Source organism: Corapipo altera, unplaced genomic scaffold (genome assembly GCF_003945725.1).
Source record: "Corapipo altera isolate COAL_440 unplaced genomic scaffold, ASM394572v1 2b, whole genome shotgun sequence".
Classification (NCBI taxonomy): domain Eukaryota; kingdom Metazoa; phylum Chordata; class Aves; order Passeriformes; family Pipridae; genus Corapipo; species Corapipo altera.
Genome location: NW_020884874.1, coordinates 32302874 through 32323195, shown reverse-complemented (window position 1 = coordinate 32323195; position 20322 = coordinate 32302874). Strand labels below are relative to the sequence as shown.

General features: G+C 38.0%; 2 protein-coding genes across 5 annotated transcripts in view; one reads left to right on the top strand and one right to left on the bottom strand.

Moving 5' to 3' along the window:
* PACRG (parkin coregulated) overlaps window positions 1-14370 on the bottom strand; it is a 224784-nt gene extending 210414 nt beyond the window's left edge. For all 4 annotated transcript variants that reach the window (XR_003526110.1, XR_003526109.1, XM_027634135.1 and 1 more), the window contains exons 1-2: window positions 14258-14370; window positions 13889-14062 (exon numbers count right to left, since the gene is read on the bottom strand). Coding sequence is in view for 2 of the 4 variants with exons in the window: in XM_027634135.1 (XP_027489936.1) it covers window positions 13889-14020 (132 nt within the window). In the remaining 2 variants the exon portion in view is untranslated. The remainder of the gene's footprint in view (window positions 1-13888; window positions 14063-14257) is intronic.
* A 345-nt stretch (window positions 14371-14715) lies between these two features.
* The window catches only part of PRKN (parkin RBR E3 ubiquitin protein ligase), a 704427-nt gene continuing 698820 nt past the window's right edge, over window positions 14716-20322 (top strand). The window contains exon 1 of the mRNA XM_027634131.1: window positions 14716-14805. Within this exon, the coding sequence (XP_027489932.1) occupies window positions 14799-14805 (7 nt within the window). The 5' untranslated portion in view covers window positions 14716-14798. The remainder of the gene's footprint in view (window positions 14806-20322) is intronic.

The following is a 20322-nucleotide window of genomic DNA, read 5'->3' as shown; positions in this document are numbered from 1 at the left end:
TTCCCATGTTATAAATTGCCCTTTACTTACATAACTAGCAAATCCACTTTAATCTCACATGTTTACTCCTATTAAACAGAAATTACAAACCTGTATTTTATATTAATGAACATTGATAAAATTACTGTGGTCTTTTTTCTCACACATGAACACAGATATTTGGCTTATACCAAGCAATTGTTCCCTCTATGTCTTTTATCTGTCACTTAATTCTATTTTATTTATAAGAACTTAATGTTGCAAGGCTGTTTTTCATTAATACTAGACACATTTTTTTATATAATAAAATCTTCAATATACATTACAGTGCTTAGTCTTACTGGTGGCTTTGCAGTTGCAGTCTTTGCAAACTACAAGTGCTACCATGATTACTACCTTCCTGTATTTAAATTGTATAACAGGAAGAATTTATTAAAATTTGAGAAATTGTTTCTTAAATGTCATACCTTTTTATTAAATTCATGTTTCTAGAACATTAAAATCAGGAGGTTAAACAATAGGACCAAATAAACAACAATATACTTACTGGTTAATTGTGAAACTTAGTAACAGATCCTTTAACCTTCAGTCACGTGAAATAACACCTAAAGGCTAAACATGAGAGCCAGAAAGGAAGTCAGAAGTTTCTCCTCTGTCACTATAGGAAAATAACTTCTACTTTCTAATGAAGTTCAAAAAGGATCTGCTTCAGGTTTTCTGATTCTACAGGAAATTCTCTGTTGTGCTGTTGATGCACTCTGCCATCAACTTTGTTGATACCAGTTCCAAAACTCAAGTCTAGGCTCTGAGACTGTTCACTTTCACAATAAAATCATGGAACTCAGTTATTAAGTGTTCGTCTTCAAGCAACGGTTTCTGATTGAAAGGAACTTGATCTTGACTGCCTGATGAATGCATATGTGTACCCTTGTCTGAAACACCATAAGGAAACAAGGCTTATACATCCATGCTGTGTGTACACTTGCCTGCCTTCATTCGTAAAGAATGTGCATCTGTTGGTCATTTTCAACTGAATTTGAGGAAAAGGTAGATTTCAAGCATAAACAGCTGCCTTCATGTTTTATGGAAGCAACAGAGAACAGAGCCGGTGCTTCAATCCGGAGGTTTGTCTCTCATGTTACTAGACACCAAATATCTTATTAAATAGCAGGGAAAAGTTTAATTTTTATACTAATCAACCAGAAAACAAACAAAAAAAACCCCTGCAGGGTATCCGTCTTTGTTAGTTTGGATACTTGGAACATAGTGCAATGGTTTTTTTCCATTTTCACTTTGTGGGGTTTTTCATGTAATAATAGCATTATCTTCCAGTGGTTAGGTTGCAAATTTATACGGCTTTAGAGAGTCCTTTTGAAAACACAAGAACCACGACAATATTTATGAAGATCTCCCTTAAAAAACACATCTTATTTCCTTTCCTTGGAAAAACATGATCTAAAATGATAATTTTAATCAGCCAGCTTGTAGCTTGCAAGAAAGCAAGACGCCATAATAGCTCCTTCAATGGTTACCTGGTGAACTACTCTGTCTCTGAGACTCGGACTCTGAAGTAAAGTTAATAAAAACACATCTAAAGCAGTAAATTAGACAGGGATTGAGAAAATAGGGAAATAGATCCGAAAAAGAAACCTAAAAATACAGGCTAAAGGAAACAGTACTAGATACTACAGAGGATTACAGAATCCCCTCATATAATAAGCATTTTTTAAAAAAAAATAGAATTTTTTTTAATCTTCTGCTAGGTAATAAACAATATTTACATTATAGCATTTTCTAGATGCCTAATGAAAGGTGGTTGTCCCATTGAGTTATCCATGGTACAAACCCAGCACAAAAAATACAGTCTGACAATTGAACACCAGCCCCCAATATCCGGGTAATTCAAAGAGCCGTAATTAGGCTTTAAACCCAGGCTCCTTCAACATTGGTGAAGAGAATGAGACACTTCAGCAATTCAAAAAGTTTAAGCTCATGAAGACATGCTGAATACCTACAGAACACTGAATACAGGGACGTATGTGTATTTCCATTCCTCTTCAGAGTTCAGACACTTAAATCAAGACTACAAAAGTTATATATCAGACTGCTGAAAATGCAGACCAGGAAATTATTATCTGAAGACTAAAACCTGCTTTCAGGAAGGTCCCCTTAAATAATATTGCCATCTTTTGCATATTTATTTAGGTGTTAGAATACAAGTTCAAGAGGTGATGATTTTCTAAATTTCTCTTTCCAGTACACAAAATTTCAAGTCAACAACTTTCACTTCCCAGATGCACATCCTGATAATCCAACCACAAAGCTACCTTTGTCCAGTAGGCCACACAAGTTAAGAACACAGTTAAGGCATCAGAAGAACTTCTGACAGAAGGTAGCCTACCTCCAGTCTACTGGGAAGAGCCTTCAGTTAGGAGTCAGCTGATTTGCATTTAGCCTCTCCAAAGTATGAACCCTAATCTGTGACTTCAAGCAGAAAAGGTCATATGAACATCTCAGCTAAAGCTGCTTTCAGAGGAACTGTTTTGGTAATCAGAATAAATATTTTGGTCAGAAATGCTTAGCCCTGTCGTTGGCTAAACATTGGTGCTAATCACACCATCAGACAAGCTTTTTTGTTATCAGTGTTAAACGAGTATTAACTTACAATTTATAAAACTGAAGAATATTTAATATTATAAAAGAACAAGAGCTTATAGCGTTCCACTTGCCAGAAGCAAAAAGACAAATACGATAAAACATGGCAAAATAATCACCTAATTCCTACCAAACGATGATCTCATAAAGAACAAGTTAAGGAATATCAAATGGGGACAAAAAATCTAGACTTAACTGATTTGTTAATGGCAATTTATTGATTACCTCTGCAAATGTATTTTAAAATTTCCATCCAATATAAATTTGTTATTACTGCCTAATGGGACATTGTACAATAGACGCAAAATTTTTCTACTGCTACTAAAGGATCATTTTTTTTCTCATTTAAGCTGAAAAATATTTCATTTCTATCTGGTGACAGGGAAAAATGAAAAATGACAATCTAAACAGAAGCAAGCCTGTTAAAACCCAGTAATTCCCTCAACAAAATTTACACCCAAAGGCCTGAACATTGTATACTATTGACAGGCACAGTGTTGTCAATGGGCAACATACAGTTGACGTTTCTGTTATAAAGATTCCTCTGTCAGATAACAGTAGACAGAGGAGTCTTGGGAAATCTCATACAATCTTAAACATGTAACTCACTGATTTCTCACAATACAAGGGAACTTATTTTACTTTTTTAAATTAAAGTGATGGATGTTATACAATTTTAGTGCACTGTCTGAATTCTTCATAGTGGATGAACGACTGGATGACCAAAAGCCTTCAGAAGCTATCAAATAAAATATTAAAACTTGATTGTTGTCCTGAATAATAATATTCAAATATATCTTAAATATGCCTAAAGGCATACTAGAATCTCATAAAATAGTCATGACTTAAACAGATTTTAAGTAGAAGGCTGAAGCACACTAAAACTTTACTTTTGTGGATTTTTAAAGATAGTATCTCTCTGTAAGTAGTTGTCTCACTCTAAAATGTTTACATATTGAAATTTGAGTATTTTGAGATGATTTTAGATACATCTGGACTGTAAATTTTTAATAGTATTGCATTGGTTAAGTTAAGCATTGCCATAATTTAGAGACAAAATGGACTCTCTGACACCACCATTACCTTTGGGGTTTATTATTTGCTAAAAAAAGCATATCTTCTAGCTCAAGTAGAAGTTACACATTTCATGCAGAAATCACTTTCTGAATTTGATGGACTATATTACACAGGAGATTAAATCAACTTCTAGTAATTGTTCCTCTGACCTTTACCTATTAATCTAAAACCCAGTGAATTAAATGAAGGACACACAAATTAGAAGGGCATGAGATGAGTTAGTAAAACACAGTATAAAAAAATATAAATAAAATCAGCTAATACATGTCCACTTCCTGTGAAAAATATTTTCCAATCATACCTTACAAAGCTGCAATTTAAAAGTATAATGAGCTCATTCCTTTGAGACTTTTTTAACAGTAAAAATTATTATATAGGATATTCTAATAAGGTCTGGGTGTAAGCTTTATAAGTACATTCTCTAAAAGGTTTCTTGCCATGTGGAACTGCCCTCCCCCCAAAAACCCACCTGATGAACATCACTGCAAGAGAAATCCACTGATATGAAAAAATAGCACAACCAGAGGAAAAGTAAATAGCATCAGAGAAAAAGTGAGCATGAGCAGTAGATGGGAGTGAAGAAAAAGATATATTAATAGACCTGCTTCTGGAATTAAGAATGTATGTTTTCAACTTCTATGGGAAAAAGGTTTATCAAATTCTGGCTACTGATATCAATAAAAGTATGCATGCACCTTTCTCTAAATAGTTTTAGCTGAGAAGATACAAAATACAAAACACTAATGTCACATTAAAACATCAGCAATAGGACAGTAAGTAAAGCCAGGGTATAACTTGTTTTTTCTAAAGTTTTAAATGTAGTCCACCACTCTTTTCTAATTAAGTATATAATGATTAACCTTGAAACAGAAAACTTGGATCATAGAGTGTGCCCCCTAATTTTATGCAACGAGACTTATAAGGAAAGGAAACTAAATTCAAAGCTTTTGGATTTTTTAGAACACCTCTAAAATATTATTATAAAAAGGGGTCTGCAGTGGCCACACTGAGTGGAGCGCATGGGACTGGGAGTGTGCAGGAGGGCACACACCAGCCTCATATGCACGACCTTGCACAATCCCAGCCTTGCACAGAGCCTTGCACCCTAACTCTTTAGCAGGGATGCTCCTTGTACAAGCCCTTGCACACTAACTCCCTAGCAGGAAATTCTTATTGCATGGGGCTTTCCTCACTCTTTCCCTTAAATTAAAAAAAAAATAAAAAAAAATCAGGAAATAATATTTCATTCCCTAAATCATGGACTTAATAATACAGCTGTCATTAAGACAAATCTTACATGGAAATAACAGGAAAGAAATTCTATCTGAACAATTACTGAAAAAAATGAAAGACCTGCTAAACTTAGAAGGCCTAATACCTACAGATATTTTCCAGAACACCTGGGTATGTCCAAACAGCTTACGCAGAAGTAGCTCTTTCTTTCATATTATAATGAGATGCACAGCGAGACAAAATTTTTAAAAAATGTTCATGTGATAATGGCAAAACCAATGGGTGTCTTAAGCACATAAGACAGGCAAGAAAATATTGTACCCTTTGATTTAGTTTTACATTGGTTTTTGTGCAGAATACTAAGTATTGCCAACTAGACAAAATCTTCAGTAATATGCTTATGACCAATGAAATAGGCATCAAAACCTAACTTCAAAGACATATTCTTCCACCAAATGGTGATTACACAGGAATTTGACAGTGTGTCAGGCTTGCTTCAAGGCATTCAAGAGTTTTCATTGCACAGACATTTCTATGGTGTATTTTATGTTTCAACATTGTTGTACATTGTGCAGAACTGTTGTACTTACTGCAGTACACATATGTTTAAAAAGTATTTCATCATACAAAAAATCACCAAATAAAGCTAGTCTGGATCCTAATCAGGCTAATGATACTAGCTCTTGATTAAGGTATGACATACTTCTATTATCAAACTGAAAACAAATCAATATTCATTCTTGCTATCAAGATCTTGACATCACCCTTTACACAAACATGGGTGAAGAGTAATTTTTAAAAATGAAAAATCTTGCTTTCCAACACAAGCATGCAAACTGCTAAATATACATTAAAAGATATGATCACAAATGTGTGAAAAGCTAAATTATATGTTTACCACCACATTACAATTAAGGCAGGCTTTATTATCACATCAGAATCCTATGTTTTTTCAGGTAAGAGGCCCAACAGAAATTCCACTGGAAGTCTAACTCTAGAACTACATAGCTCTCAGGAGAAATTCCTTTCTTTATACGCATCTCCTCAACTTACACCCATCAGACACCAAGATTTGCAACTATAATAAGCATTTTATTTGTAATGTACCCACAGAATCAGAGTGTAACTATTTAACACAAGACTTCCATAAGGCAGCCTCCAGCACATTGTGACTTCATACAGAACTTTATAACTTCATCTTATCTGACATGTATTTTATCTAAGAAACGAAGTTATCAGAGAGCAGTAAATTTTCCAGAAAAATTATTTAACTATGCTATGAAAATGAAAAGCTATGCCAAACTGTTTATATGAATGTCAAGTATATAAAAGAATTAACTACTGCTAGGAAGAACCACTCAGCCTATCACAGCAGTTTTTCTATGACATTATCTAGAAATTTTATCAATGCAGCAACAGTATTGTTCACTATGTTCTTTTTTGGCTTTGCAATAATTGTTATTTAAAGTGGTTAGGAAAACTTCATGAAAGAAGCAAAATCTCTCTGACCCCTTCAAAGCCTTACCAGATAATTTCAGTTAAACAGACTAAGTGTATATATTAAACTGGAAATATCAGTTAAGAAAAGAAGGAAAACTTCTATTTTCTTGATATGGACATCAGCACTCTCTGCCTGCAGTAAGGCAACAATTGTCTTTAGCACATTGGTACATAAGGTACATAAGCACAGCCATAGGAAAAATCATCAGCCAGGTCCCCACTCTGAGGAGTCCCATTCAGTTCCTTTTCTGTTTCTGCGCTCCTTTTTCTAGTGCAAATGCCACCGTGCTACATCTCTCGTCTCTATCATCCACTGAAAGCTTCCAATGTCATTTCAGTTATAGCAGTGACAAGAAGAGACTGCGAGACAAGGGACAGCATCCCGAGGTTGACAGCTACAGACACGGCCAGCTGCTTCAATTCCTTGAAGCATTCATTGCATATCTGGCAGCAGCACTCGCTGCATACTTGCAGCAGACCATATAACAAGAATTAGCCGCAGCTAATTCCAGCTAATAAGCATGTGTTGCTGCTACCCAAGCCCTGATGCAGGCTTACTCAATTGTATTCATAAAGTCAACCTTACATTTATGATGTAGTTCACTAATATAACCAGAAATATACGGTGTTATGCAGTTTTTCTGATGGTCAGAATGGAGTTGCAGTATTGATTACCCCCTTACACCTTCAGAAAAGCAGCAAATCTATTAAAGCAAAAATCCTCAAATGCCTTTTTCTTTGCCCCAATGGGGAGTAAATTAGTCATCGCTAATTTGTCTGACCTTAGTAGTAGCAAAGCCACAGAGCAAGCACAAACCACCATATTATGGAAGTAGTAGTAGAATCATGGGAAAACTCAGGTTGGAAATGACCTGAGGAAGACTCCAATTCAACCTCCTTCTCCTTCTCAGAACAAGTTGCTCAGAGCTTTTTCCATTTGGGTCTTGAAAAACTCCAAGAAGACTGCACAACATCAGGGAAACTTGATGCAGTGCTTAACTATCTTCATTGTGAGAAAGCTTTTCACCATCCTAAACACCTTGTTCCAACACACATCTCCTGTCTTCCCATCACTAGAGAGAACAGACTGGCTTTATCCTCCTGACAGCTTTCTCACAGCTATTGGGTCACTAAGTCTGCTAGGACCTACTACCATGAGGTATCCAGGCAGTTTTTTCTTCTCCATGCTGAAATACAGTTCCCCTCAGCCTCTCCTCCTGGAACATGTGCTCCAGAACCTGCCTTGATGGCTCTTCACTGAACTCACTCCAGGCATCCTGCAGCATTCTCAGTCAACTAATATGAAGAATACTAAGATGAAGGCTGAAGTCCACGTAGAGGATAGCTGCATCTGGAAAATGCTGACTTTAGGTAATTCCCTACTCAGCAAGTTGACAGCTCAACGTCTTGTTCAGAGATAATTGTTATCAACTACTGTCTAATAATTTGTTCAGAATTCCTATATTTGTAGTAAAAAAAAAATCTCAAAACCAAAAAAGGCCCTCTTCATTCAGAGAAACACCAGATGAAGACACCCATATATTCAGAGCACTGCAGGATTTTAACCTGTATGAAATATGTAAACAGTTAGTAAAGTTTAAAATAGTTTCATTCCAATGAAAGAATTGAAAAAATTAGACAACTATTTTATTATATAGAATATTTTATTTTATTGTATAGAATATTTTACTTATTAGTTCATTAAAAAGTGATTAGGAGTCTTGAAACAGCATGGTCATAATGTTTTAAAATAAATTTACATTTACCTTCCCTAGTTATGAAACTTAAAACCTTCCAAGGTCTTTTTCTGCATAAAATATCATGAAGCAAATTAACTGATTTAAGACAAGAATTGTCAATCAAAAACCTGAAACAGAATCTAGCCAATAATTTACTTATTATCCATTTTAAGTCATATGACTGAATTATAAGAGAAGATTTACTGAAGATTCAAATATGTAACAGATTTTCATAGATAAAACAGCATGATTTCTTCATACTTAGGATATTAAGCAGATCATATCATCTTAGCACTGCAGCTATGAGCAATACCAATCTTCTACCACATTTGCAAAAATAAATAAAGGGTGATTTTAAAGTATTTAAAAAAACAAGAGTAGTATGATTAAGCCATGTAAGCTATAGCTGGAAAACATAATATGAAATAGAAGCTTTTTGAAGGCATTATGGCCTTAAGCATTAGTAGTTTTGCTGTATATTCCACTTTTTCATTATACTCTCAAAGCTGCCATTACAGTAAACATAAGCATGGAATTGGAAAAGAACATAACTTTATGAGGGGAAATAAAAATCTCCTTGCATTGAAGCTTTTTGTGTTTGAGCCTAATGCAAATCAAGCGCCTCATCAATCCAGTTGCACGACTGCGTATTGGCACAAGGAGGAGGTGCAAATATGAAGCAGAAGCAGGCAGGGCTGTAGCAGCAACAACTTTTGTGAGCCTACACTGTTACCAAATCGTCTGTCAAGGCTGCACTGCGATGGAAAAAAAAAGGTGTCGAGGTGCTTTTAATCTAGGTTTAACCAGGGCCCCACTCTAATTCACTGCAAGGCCATGAAAACCTCATACTGCACAAGGAATAAATGCCCAGGGACAAAGACCATGCCTTTCAATTGTGGTACAATTTTATGCTGCTTTAAATGCTTGTGGAATTACTCTGCTAGAACTCAATTTCATAATTGGTTTTAAATGAATTAAGACCACGATGTTGCCAAGGTACATTCCTACCAACATAACTTGGATTGACATTTTCCTGCTTCCCTTCTCCTTGCATATTTTAACTTAAGAGCTGTTAGAACTGAGCCAACCTTCTCTGTATTTGAAGGACAAACAATGCCAGTGGAAAAGGGGAGATGGAAGAATGCAGTCAGGAGTGAGAGAAGGGCAAAACAGATGAGGTTCGTGGAAGCAGAAGCTTTGCTTGCCTAAATCCCGAAGACTGCAGTTCAATGCTGTTAACTTCAACAGGCTGGAGTATTTTTCAGCAGGATCAGTTCCCTGATCAGCCAACATTGTACAAATGTGGACACAATAAGGGGCAGCAGTACTGAACAGAGTGAAAGAGGAAGAAGATAGAACTGCTTTCCAGAGCAGTGACAGTTTAAATTGTCTCCCTGTTCACTGAAGTATACTTGTAGATTGTACGCAATTACTATTGTTAAACTGGAGCAGTTCCTCCAAATGGAGGTGCTAACTTCTTGATAAACATTTATCAAAACATTCCTTTAACTTGACATCTATTTATGCCAAAACACACTGCCTTTTCCAATAAATTAGCTATTATAATTGAAAGATACTTCTTTCTTGTAAACAATTTTTTCCTATAGCCTCAAAATCAGATTAGAAACTTTTACTGTTACAAGGTAAACAATAAAAGCAGTTTCAGTTACACGTGTGGATGACTATAAATAGAATGTCAAATTAAAAGTTTCAGAATGTAAATAAATCACATTTTCTCTATGGTTAAAATTAAACTCTTGCTATGAGTTATTATCAAATGGTAAAGTGTAAAAAAGCCCTTCACAACACACATTACTGATCATGGCTTGAAAGAGTTTAAACAATAAAGACTAAGAACTCATCTCAATACATACGGACCATAGACTCCTAAATGAGGAACAGAAGAATGAAAATTCAGAAGTGCAATCCAAATAACCATTTTTCTGCTTATGAGCAGTTATACTTCTTTCAGGAGAGGAAAGCTGGGCTCTGGCACATAGCTAAGACTCTCATAGGTTGAACAGCTGCTTTGGTTTTAGAAATACAGTAATTCTTAGCATTACTTCCTTTCTAAGGCCATCTAGTAGACAATTTCACTCTATCCCTATGGCCTATTCCTAGTGGCAGTTTCTGACTGATTTCATGGAATACAGATGAATGTAATAGTAATTTTTTTCATGTAAAATCTGCTGGTTTATACTCTAAGATGGGTAGAAAATCCAAACTCAGTACTCTGGCCAGAGGAGTTCAAATTCACATGCTACAGAAGGATACTTCAACTTACATGGTAAAAGTGTTATTATTAACAGAGGACCTGTAGAGGAAAGATAAACTCCATCTTTCCTGCTGAAGTTCTGCTGTTTTGCAGTAAGGAATTCAAGGTTCAGGTAAAACAGAAAACAAAGAAAAAAAAAGAAAGAAAAAAAGAAAGAACAATCTTTTATAGCTTTATGGGCTATGGGCTCAGAACTCAGGAGGGATGACTTAAGTTCCAATTCCACTCCATATCATCAGGTCCATTCTAGCAAGCAATGATGGACATAAAATTCCAAAGAACAAAGTTTTCAAAACTCCTGCATGAATTACATATGCACTAAAATATATTGCCTAGTGAGTTTCCTACCTTGCCACTTTCTAGCCCTATGAATCCTAACTCTCTGCTGCATGGTAACAGCACTTTGAAAAGACATGCAGATTTTTCCCTCTGTGTAGATTATTCCACCTCAGTAATCTTATAAATTCTTGGTTAAGAATCCGTTAAAAAGTGGCAGATAGACTGGAATTCCCTTTCTACAGTTTTCTCTGAGTAATAGAATGAATCCTATCCTTGAAAAAGTGCTTTTATCACTAGTGCATTACAGAAAATGGGGACACCAACACTTTATTCTCTTATGTACAGTTGCAAAAGATAGGAAAAATATCATCTAGAGAGGACCAGAAAGGAAGAGAAATATCTCCCTGCTGCCCACATTCACGTTCAGACATTTTCCCACTTGCCAGTCTATATATTAATTTTTAATTTTATTCCTAATTCTACATGCAGTGCCTGTGTGCTATCAGTACATAACTTGGCATTCTTGATTCTACTTGGAGGACAGAACAATTAAAATGTAAATGTCACAATACCTAGCTTGTTAGTAGAAGACCTTTACTGAATCTTGTTACTGTAGAGGACTTTTATTGAATCTTGCTCTTAACCTCAACCACTATATAAATTTACAGTTTTGGAATAACTTAAACTAAAACACTTTCTTCAGGAATATTTTTTTGTGAATATTTATTAAGTACTGTATTTCAATAAGCAAATTTTAGACTTAGTGAAAGCTGAGGCAAGTCTGCAGTATTGGAAGTACTTAATTTCTGCACTTACTACTGGCTGTGAAAGTAGGAACTTTCACGAAAAACAGTTTAATAAAACACTGCAAAAGCAACATCGAAGAATTCTGGAACCTTTACTACAACATTTACAGTCATATATGTATAATGGTAACCTGTTAAGACTCCACACTAAGAGTTTCAGACTAACTGCACGCTTGCACCAAAGCTATTCATTGGTACTTTGTCGTTTGACCTGGAGATGACGAACAGGTTTGCTGACAACCCTATGCCTTGTCATGCTGCTAACAAAAAGAATTACCACGTCCTAACTATATTTTCCTGCTGTGCTTTCAACCCTCCAGTCAACTTCTAAGCCTTCCATGAGAACTTCATCAATGATGTCAACCTCTGACATGTGAGCACTTAATAAATCTGAAGCTCCATTTAACCAGTTGTTGGAAAAGAGCAGAGGGACACAGACTTTTGCACAGACAGAGTGGCAGCGAGAGAGATATTCCTTACTGTACACTGATTTTTTCTGCAAATTGATTGGAAATGATTCCGGTGGCTGCCTATCCTCACTTGGAGCTTTTGCAAAACACAGTGGTCCTGGGAGATTTGTAGTGTCAGGGCTAACAGTTTCACTGCTGCCTACCCAGTTACGAGTAGAGCCTGTGCAGCAGGTCAGAACACTGCAAACTCGACCTCTGAAAAGGCCAAGGGGGGGGGGGCAAGTGGGCAAGCCAGAGATGGCCCAGAGAGGTCAGGGAATCTCTGAAGTTGGCAGGTTTCACAGCTTAGCGAGGAAAACCCATGACTGACCTGATCTAGTGCTAGTGACAGGCCCACTTCAAATGGGAAGTTTGGTTAGATGATCTATAGAGGTCCTTGCCAAAGAAAGTAACTTCTGTGATTCAACAAGGAGCTCCAAAAGCAGCCACTTTACCTGTGAATTAACCTTCTGCTCATGTTTAGGAAGTTAGAAATGCAGCCACAAAAGTTAATACTCTATAAATATTTAAAAGGAAACCTACATTCTGATTAAACTCATAGCTAGTTATGTTCACAAGTCACAGATCCTTTTAAAAAATTAAATATATATTTCTCAACTCCACTGAACTGCTGATTCTTCTAGACAAAATTAAGTGTCTTTTACATATCAAGGCGAAAACAAATATGTGCAAATATCCTTTACTTGAATTTTGTTCAGAGAAGAGGAAACATCTTTTAAAAATTAATCCTTAAAGTTGCTGAAGTATTATAGTCTATTCCATTAATCTCTAGAATAAAAAACAAACCAAACAATCTTTAAAACAAAGGAGTTTTGTTGTTGTGTTCGCCTTGTGTTTTTCCAACTAAGGTGAAACATATTTTAGTCTTACTAATGGGAGAAAGTTCTTTAAATACACAATTTTTACTTAAAATTTGTTTAAAGATGGACTTGTTTGGGTTTCTAAGAGAATGCTCTTACAGATAACAAGACCAGAGAGACTGCTCCAAGAAGACCACTTTGGCAAAAGGGAAATAATGTATTTCTTAATTTGTGTTGGAATAGTATATTGATTCCAATAAACCCCTTGAGAACTCAAGACTTTGCTAACACCTTGAACAGTGTCCAAATAAAGAAAAATACAATTCAAGAGTTTAAGCACAGATGTATGTGCATATTACTTCATCTGCTTACATGCTGAACATCTGCATTCTGTACTAGTTGAAGGTTTTTTTATTCCTAAATTCTGACAAAGGTAGACAAATAAAACAATATAAAACAATTTTATACTAATATTTTAACTCACAAACCTCTAAATTTGTTAGAAATTGTGACTGTTAACTTAAAATAAAGCACACTGGATCCACTCCTCTTTGTCTTTGAACTATGAGTTGGAGAACTAACGTTTGTTTCCAGTTTAATATTATCCTAAACGGTGTGGAAGTTTTTTATTATTTTTCGAGCCTATTTTAAAAACTAGTGTATTTTCCAGATCTTTGCCATCCTATGTAACATTCACATCAAACTTTTTCCACATTGTACCAGTGTATGGAAACATTTTCGAGTATTACTGCAGTAGCACTTCACAGCATACTGCTAAGTGCAAGGCAGTGAGCCTCGCACACAAGCCCATAGGCTAGCAGTTTAATAGGATGGCACCAAAGCAATGCACTTGGTAGTTGAAGCATCACAATTACCACAGGCACAGAGTTTATCTTCTGATAACACTTCTGTAAATTCTGAAGGTAATTTCAGCAACCAGCATAACCCAGACAAGGTATTACTATAACTTGCACACCTTCCTGACATGCTTTTTGCTCAGCTCTAACTGGCTATGCTTCTTGGACACGTTAAGGTAAGCTAATTAATGTCACCTCTATGCTAGCAGCAAACGTACCACGCTGTTTTTCATCATGGCTCTAATAGTGAATCCGTCGCAGGCCTGCTGCTTGTTCTTCTTCTCCCGCTGCCGGGGGCACCTGTCACCTGCGGGCTTCGAGGGGCCGGAGCCCGCCTTGTCCACTACCATCTCCCCACCGGCGCCCGCGACGGACCAGAGGAGAAATACGGACTGGAACAAACAAGCGAACATCAGCGCCCCGTGCCCAGCCAGTTAGAAGGCGGCAGCAGCTCTAACTCCGCTCTCTTCAGGATCAGCGATACCCCCACACACCCCTCCCGCGCCTTCCTTCCCCCTCCAGGACCCCTTCTGCATCATCCCAGCTCGTCCCCCCCTACTCCACCGTGTCCAGCCCTTCATCACCACCTGCTGTCCTTGTCCCCCGGGGACTTCTCCCCCCCCGCCGGCCGCTGTGCCCCCGCCGGCTGCGGCCCTGCGGTCCCTCCCTCACGGGGTCCGTTGGGCACCGGCCGCCGCGGGCGGTCCCCCGGACACGCGACCGTTGCCAGGCAACGCGTCAACAACCCGCCTGGGAAGCGCGAAGGGAGCCGCAGAGAGACCCAGCGGCCCCGCCCGGCTGTGCCCGCCCTCGGTGGGCCGAAGACCGAGGCGACAGACGGCAATTAGCGAGAAAGTCATTAGCGAAGGTGGGGGCTGGAGGGGCGTGGAGGGAGAGGCGATCACGTGGGCAGAGTAGGGGTCGGTGTGAAGCGGCGAAAAACTACGTTACCCAGGGGGCCTCGCGCGCGCTTCACGGAGGCGCATGCGCGTTCCGCACCGCCCCGCCCCGCCCCGCCCGCAGTCTCGCGACTCCACCGGTGGGCTGCCGCGGAAGCGCTCGAGCGGGAGGGCGCGGCCGGCACGTGCGCGCGCGTGTACGCGGCCCGCCTTCTCCACCCTCGCCGCCATGATCGGTGAGTGAGCGCGTCAGGGAGCGAGCCCGGATGCGGGTCCGCCCTTTCCTGCCCGCCCCTTCGCTGCCTTCGCCGCCGCTGCCGCTCTCTCTGCGGCCTCGGGGGGCAGCGGGGGCCGGCTCGCCTCCCTTCGATTCCCCTCCCTCCTTCCCCACCCGCCTCCCCCGGTGCTTCGGCGGGGCGGGAGCGCCTCGAATGGCGGCGGGCGCGCGCCCCTGGACGAGCCGGCGCTGCCTTCGGTGCTGCGCGCGCCGGTCACAGCGCATGGTGCGGCCGTCGGGGCCGCGCGGGGACACGGGGGGGCAGAGAGCCGAGAGGGGTCAGTGCCCGCCTGTGCGGGAGGGGGCCTGGCCAAGGCCTTGTCACTGAGGTCATTTTTCAGTTCATTTTTATTCCTCCTCGGTATATCCACTGTGAATACCTTTGGGCGAGGTTTTGTGTGATCTGCGAACTTGTTCGCCTTGCCAGCATTTATAAAAACGTGTTATTGGGTCGGGCGTTGGTGGTTGCTGGCGGTGGCATGACAAAGAAGCATCTCGGGCCGGACAGTGTTGGCAGTTTGACCCTGTGGTCCTTGAGCGTGGTTCCTGTGCCCATCCAGTGCTAGTGCAACACGTGAATCTCTTGTTCCAGCAGTGGCTTTTCTCCTGTTCCTTGTAAGATGAGTCTCTGCCTGGGGAGTTCACAAATGACACATTTCATCGCGCATTCACTTTCTAAATATCGAGAATTATTTAAAGTAAGACCTGTAAAATGTAGTGGATGCACGTGTAATCTAACAATTCCTTGCTGTCCTTAGACTTACTGTTTCATCATCACTGTAGGTGTCATAATCACTGTCTGTGTAAGACCCAATGAAGTTGAAAACCATGTATTTTTTGGTAAAAATATGTATTGTTTTTAAATAGAACATCTCGAAAGTGACCTAGAATCCTATGGGTTTTTCATTTCGATATTCTTTTTTTCTTAGCAGCACATGACCATAATTTTGTGGGTAATATTCTTTTTCTATCAGCTTTGTTAAAGCTAAAAAGAAAGTTAAAAGCAGTTAGTTTTCAGTATGTATAAATACTTATGCAAATGGTCTCTTCCTAGTTGTGGAATTTTGCTTCCTGGACTTTCTGTCATTTGGGCTACTTTTGCCTTTTGTAGATGAGAATATTTTTAAATTAAAGGCTTGGCTTAAGGAAAGCACAGAGGGTTAGGTATTTCGCTATTTTTTAATTTTGCAGTGTTGTCTGCTGATGTGCTGTATTGCTGTAGTATATAAAATACATGCGTTAACAGAACTACAGTGTGTGTTTGCTTTTGTATGCTTCAGAAAAGTAAGTTGAGTGCACCTGAGGGACAGCCCATGTGGTTACAGAGTGGATGCTTCTAGCCCTCACACTGAAATCTAAATATTTACTTATGCTCATGAATATAAATGTTATATGGCTGATGAATGATAATTTTATTTTCGCTGTGGCAGACGGAAATGTTTGTGAATATTGATTATAAAATGTACATACTAATTAGTTGCAAATTTATAAACGAAGCTTTACATGAGTTGCAGCCTGCCGTGGTTTAACCCCATCAGGCAACTAAGTACCAAGCAGCTGTTCAATCCTTCCTTGCCCGGGGGATGGGGAGGAGAGTCGAGGGGGGTTGGGGGTGGGGGAAAAAGAAAGTAAAACTTGTGGGTTGAGGAAAGAACAGTTCAATAATTAAACCGAAGTAAAATACAATAGTAATGCTGTTAAGGCTAATGATGATGATAATTGTAATGAAAAGGAGAGAGAGAGGAATGAAGCCCAAGAGAAACAAAGGGATGCACAATCCAGCTGCTCACCCCCACTGACTGATGCCCAGCCTGTCCTCCAGGCCAGCTCCCACCAGGTCGTGTACTGATGTTCTGTCGTATGGAGTATCCCTGGGTCAGTTCAGGTCAGCTGTCCTGGTCACACTCTCTCTGAGCTTCTTGTGCACCTACTCTTTGTTATATACAGGAGAAGCCCAAGGGAGAGTAAAACCTTTAGTGGGAACTTTGTTACTTTGGCAGACAAGTTTGTGTAAAAGAGATAAATTCATTATTTTCAATCAATTTTATTATTTAATGATTTTTTTTTAATGTACTGTGTATAAGTATTGTTGGACTGACAATCAGCTTCTAACACAAAATGTAGCCAGTGGTGTATACAGCTTTCCATTAAAAGAAGAAAAAAATGGTAATGTCAGAAATGTGCAGCTATGTACCCAGAATTCACAGAATACCACTACAAAGGTTGGTGTGGAGATAATTAGTTGTCAAGCTTTAATTGTATAATTGTCAGTTATTTCACAATACATGATTTTTTCCTTCTGAACTACAGTGTAGGTGGGGCATCTTGCAAATGTTTGTGCTTTATGAGGACTTATAGTCATTAAATAACTAAATTTTAGTATGGTAAATTATGTCCTTTAAAATCTATAATTTACAATTTTTCAGTTTCTGAATGTTGTACTTCAGGCCTTTCCTAGTCCCTCTGTATTTCGATTGATTTGAAAGGAAGGGAAAGATGGATGACCTTACAAAAGAAGGATAAAAATCCATTAGATTTATCTGATATAGAAAAATGCATCGTACCCTTTTGCCTGTTTGATTCCTGAGGCTGGACAAGATGGAGAAAGAATTAGTTCATTACTGTACCCCTTTTGACTGTAGCCTGCCTGATTGTGCTAAACCAGATTTTAAGCAGTAACTCTTATGTTCCATTGTTTTTCTCAATCAGCATGTTTGTGTTTACATTAATATTGTTAAAGTTTGACCCAGGAAAAATTGTAGCACCAAAGTTTTTCTTTGAGGCATATGAAAATAACTGTGAGATATTTGCCATGTTATTACAAAATCTCTGTTAAAATGACGAGACGAAGAATCATTTAAGTTCTCCAGTCATTAGTCAAATATTAAATTTGATGTCAGTGATCTTAAGGGTAGAAATTAATGAAGAATTAATCGTGAGACTGGCTTTTATTTCATGCCCTTGAGCAATTTGTACAGTGGTAGCTGGTATTTGTGCTGGTAAACATGTACGTCTTCTTGAAGAAGGCAGCTTGATTAATGATTTCTCATGAATTCAGCCAAAAGATTGCAGTAAATAACTTGTCACAATTATGATGCATTAAGTACATGGTAGCTTTATGTCAGACGTTTCAGTGATGTCTTTTCTTACAGTGGCTACAGGCCTATAATGGATAAGACACAAAATCTTTGGCAACTCCTTCTGAATATATCACAGTGCCTTCCAAAACAAGTGGCATTGTAAATTATATGCTTCAGAGAAATTATGTTAACTGTTTTCCTGCTTTTTATTTCTAAGCAGTTGGATTATTTTTTTACAGTAGAACCTTGCTCTTGGACTTCAGAACTATTTGAGGCTGTCTGCAGAATTGAATACATCTATTCATGCTAACAATCTCAAGGAAGGAAATTGTAAGACTCTGACTAAAACTACTTTAAAGCTTTCATCCCCTCTCCTGACCTCTGAGTTTATTATAATATATGCCATTATTTTCTTTTCCATTTACCTTTGGAAGAGGGAGAATAATGCTGATGACACAGACATCTAAAAAGAACCATGGGGCATTGCCCATTAAACATCTCCGGTATAAATTATCTGGATCCTGCATACAGTTTTTAACACACACCTCTTGTCTGTATTCCTGTTCCTATTGTTGAGGAATACTGTTGACTTTCTGTACTTGGCTGGTTTGAGCTAAATTGAAACGATGAAACAAAGCTGGTTACCAAAGGAATGTTCTCGAGGAGTGCCTTGCCATTCACCTCTTTTTAACCATTATTTTGGAAATCTGACCAATGTGATTGTGTGTTTATTTTCTGAATATGTTGAAAGTTCTTCTGTTTTGTATTATTTGTCCCTATAGCATAAAACTTTTGGTAAGGAAACAACACAGATTTTTTGTGGTTTGTTTTATTCTATGTTTTTTGTAATTATTTTGACATTCTCTTCCAATTTGAGGACACGGTTTGCCTTTGCCTCCAGGCTCTAAGCCTAGACCCCTCTGCTGAGAGCATAAACAGCCCTGACATGAGTATATGAAAGAAAAGCGTTTAGAAGTTGACTTGATTAATTGTTTAAGTACTTCAGAAGCTGATAAAGATGAATGAAGATCCTAATTGAGGAAAGAGCTTGTCATTCCATGACAGTTTAAAGGGCAGAAAGGTTATAATGTATTAATGTTTAGGAAATGAAAGCACAGCTTTTCAGAGATCACTTGCTATCAAATGGAGTTGGTTGTGGTGTGTTATTGTGAAGATGTTGTGAACAATGCAATTATTACCACGAGTCCTCATTTGCTTTAGTTTATCTGTGAAAACTTATTCATGTGCTTACAAATGTCTGAATTTTTTTTGTGTACTAGATAAGAGTAGGCTTATGCACTAAGCTTACTTATGATGACATAGATGGGCACCGAGGCAAATTCAGTTACATTTGTGAATTGTTTGTGATACGCAAAAAACACGAATAAAAAAAGCAAACTTGTCTTTCCAGAAACAAAAATATGCTTGTTTTGTTCATCATTGTTGCGATGAGCAATGTGAGTGTTGTTTTGTTAAAAGTGTAAAGCTTTTCTGCATTATGGTGTAGTTCCAGCACTTCCTTTAATTTGTTTTTTTTTTTCTTTCCAATATCTTCTTGCTGTTTGTGCTGCTGTTTTCTTTATCTTTTGATTAGCATTTCTAAATGTCTTGCTCAGTGTTGAATTCCCCCTCTTAGTTCATTGATTCTTTTTTTTTTCCTAGTAAATTTAGTCAATAGAACTGTTTATGTCAGATCTAATATATCAGATATAATAACTTTCAGTGTATAGAGCTAAGGATATTTAGTTAACTTCACTAGAGCAGGAATCACAAGAAACTGAGACTTTTCAAGCCTATTGTGTGAGCTATTTCTCTAACACACCCTTTCCATTAGTGCAAACATTAGACCTTCTTGAGTTTTTCTCTTCAAAATTCAAGGAACAGTGTTCAGCTGCTTTCTGTCATAATAAGTTCCTATTTTTTTTTCATTTTCTAAATGTCAATCCAGTAACTTTTTGTGAATATGTTTTGATGTCACAGAAAAAGACTTTTCCATTGCCTTGGTGTTAAAGGACTGTGGATGAAAACAAAAGTGGTTCATATTGGACATCGTATTGCATATCTGGCATGTGGTTCTCCTTTCAATATTTTTTTTTTATAAGCCGAAATATTTTTGGTACATTTATGTATCATTTCTTCCCTTTTCTGATGCAGTGTCCTTTGTGGAATACTCTCAGTGGAAACATATGTTCAGAACTTCAAAGTAATTACACTATTACTAAAAGCTTTGTAATTAGATTACTGAAAATAAATGTTGAAAAAATTTGATTTTCATTTATCCAGTCATATCAATTTCATTCCAGTCTGCTTTCTGGATGATTGAAAAAACATGGCAGGACAAAGTCAAAGACTGTGTAGAATGTTTAAGTCTGGTATAGACCAGTTCTTGAAGAAGA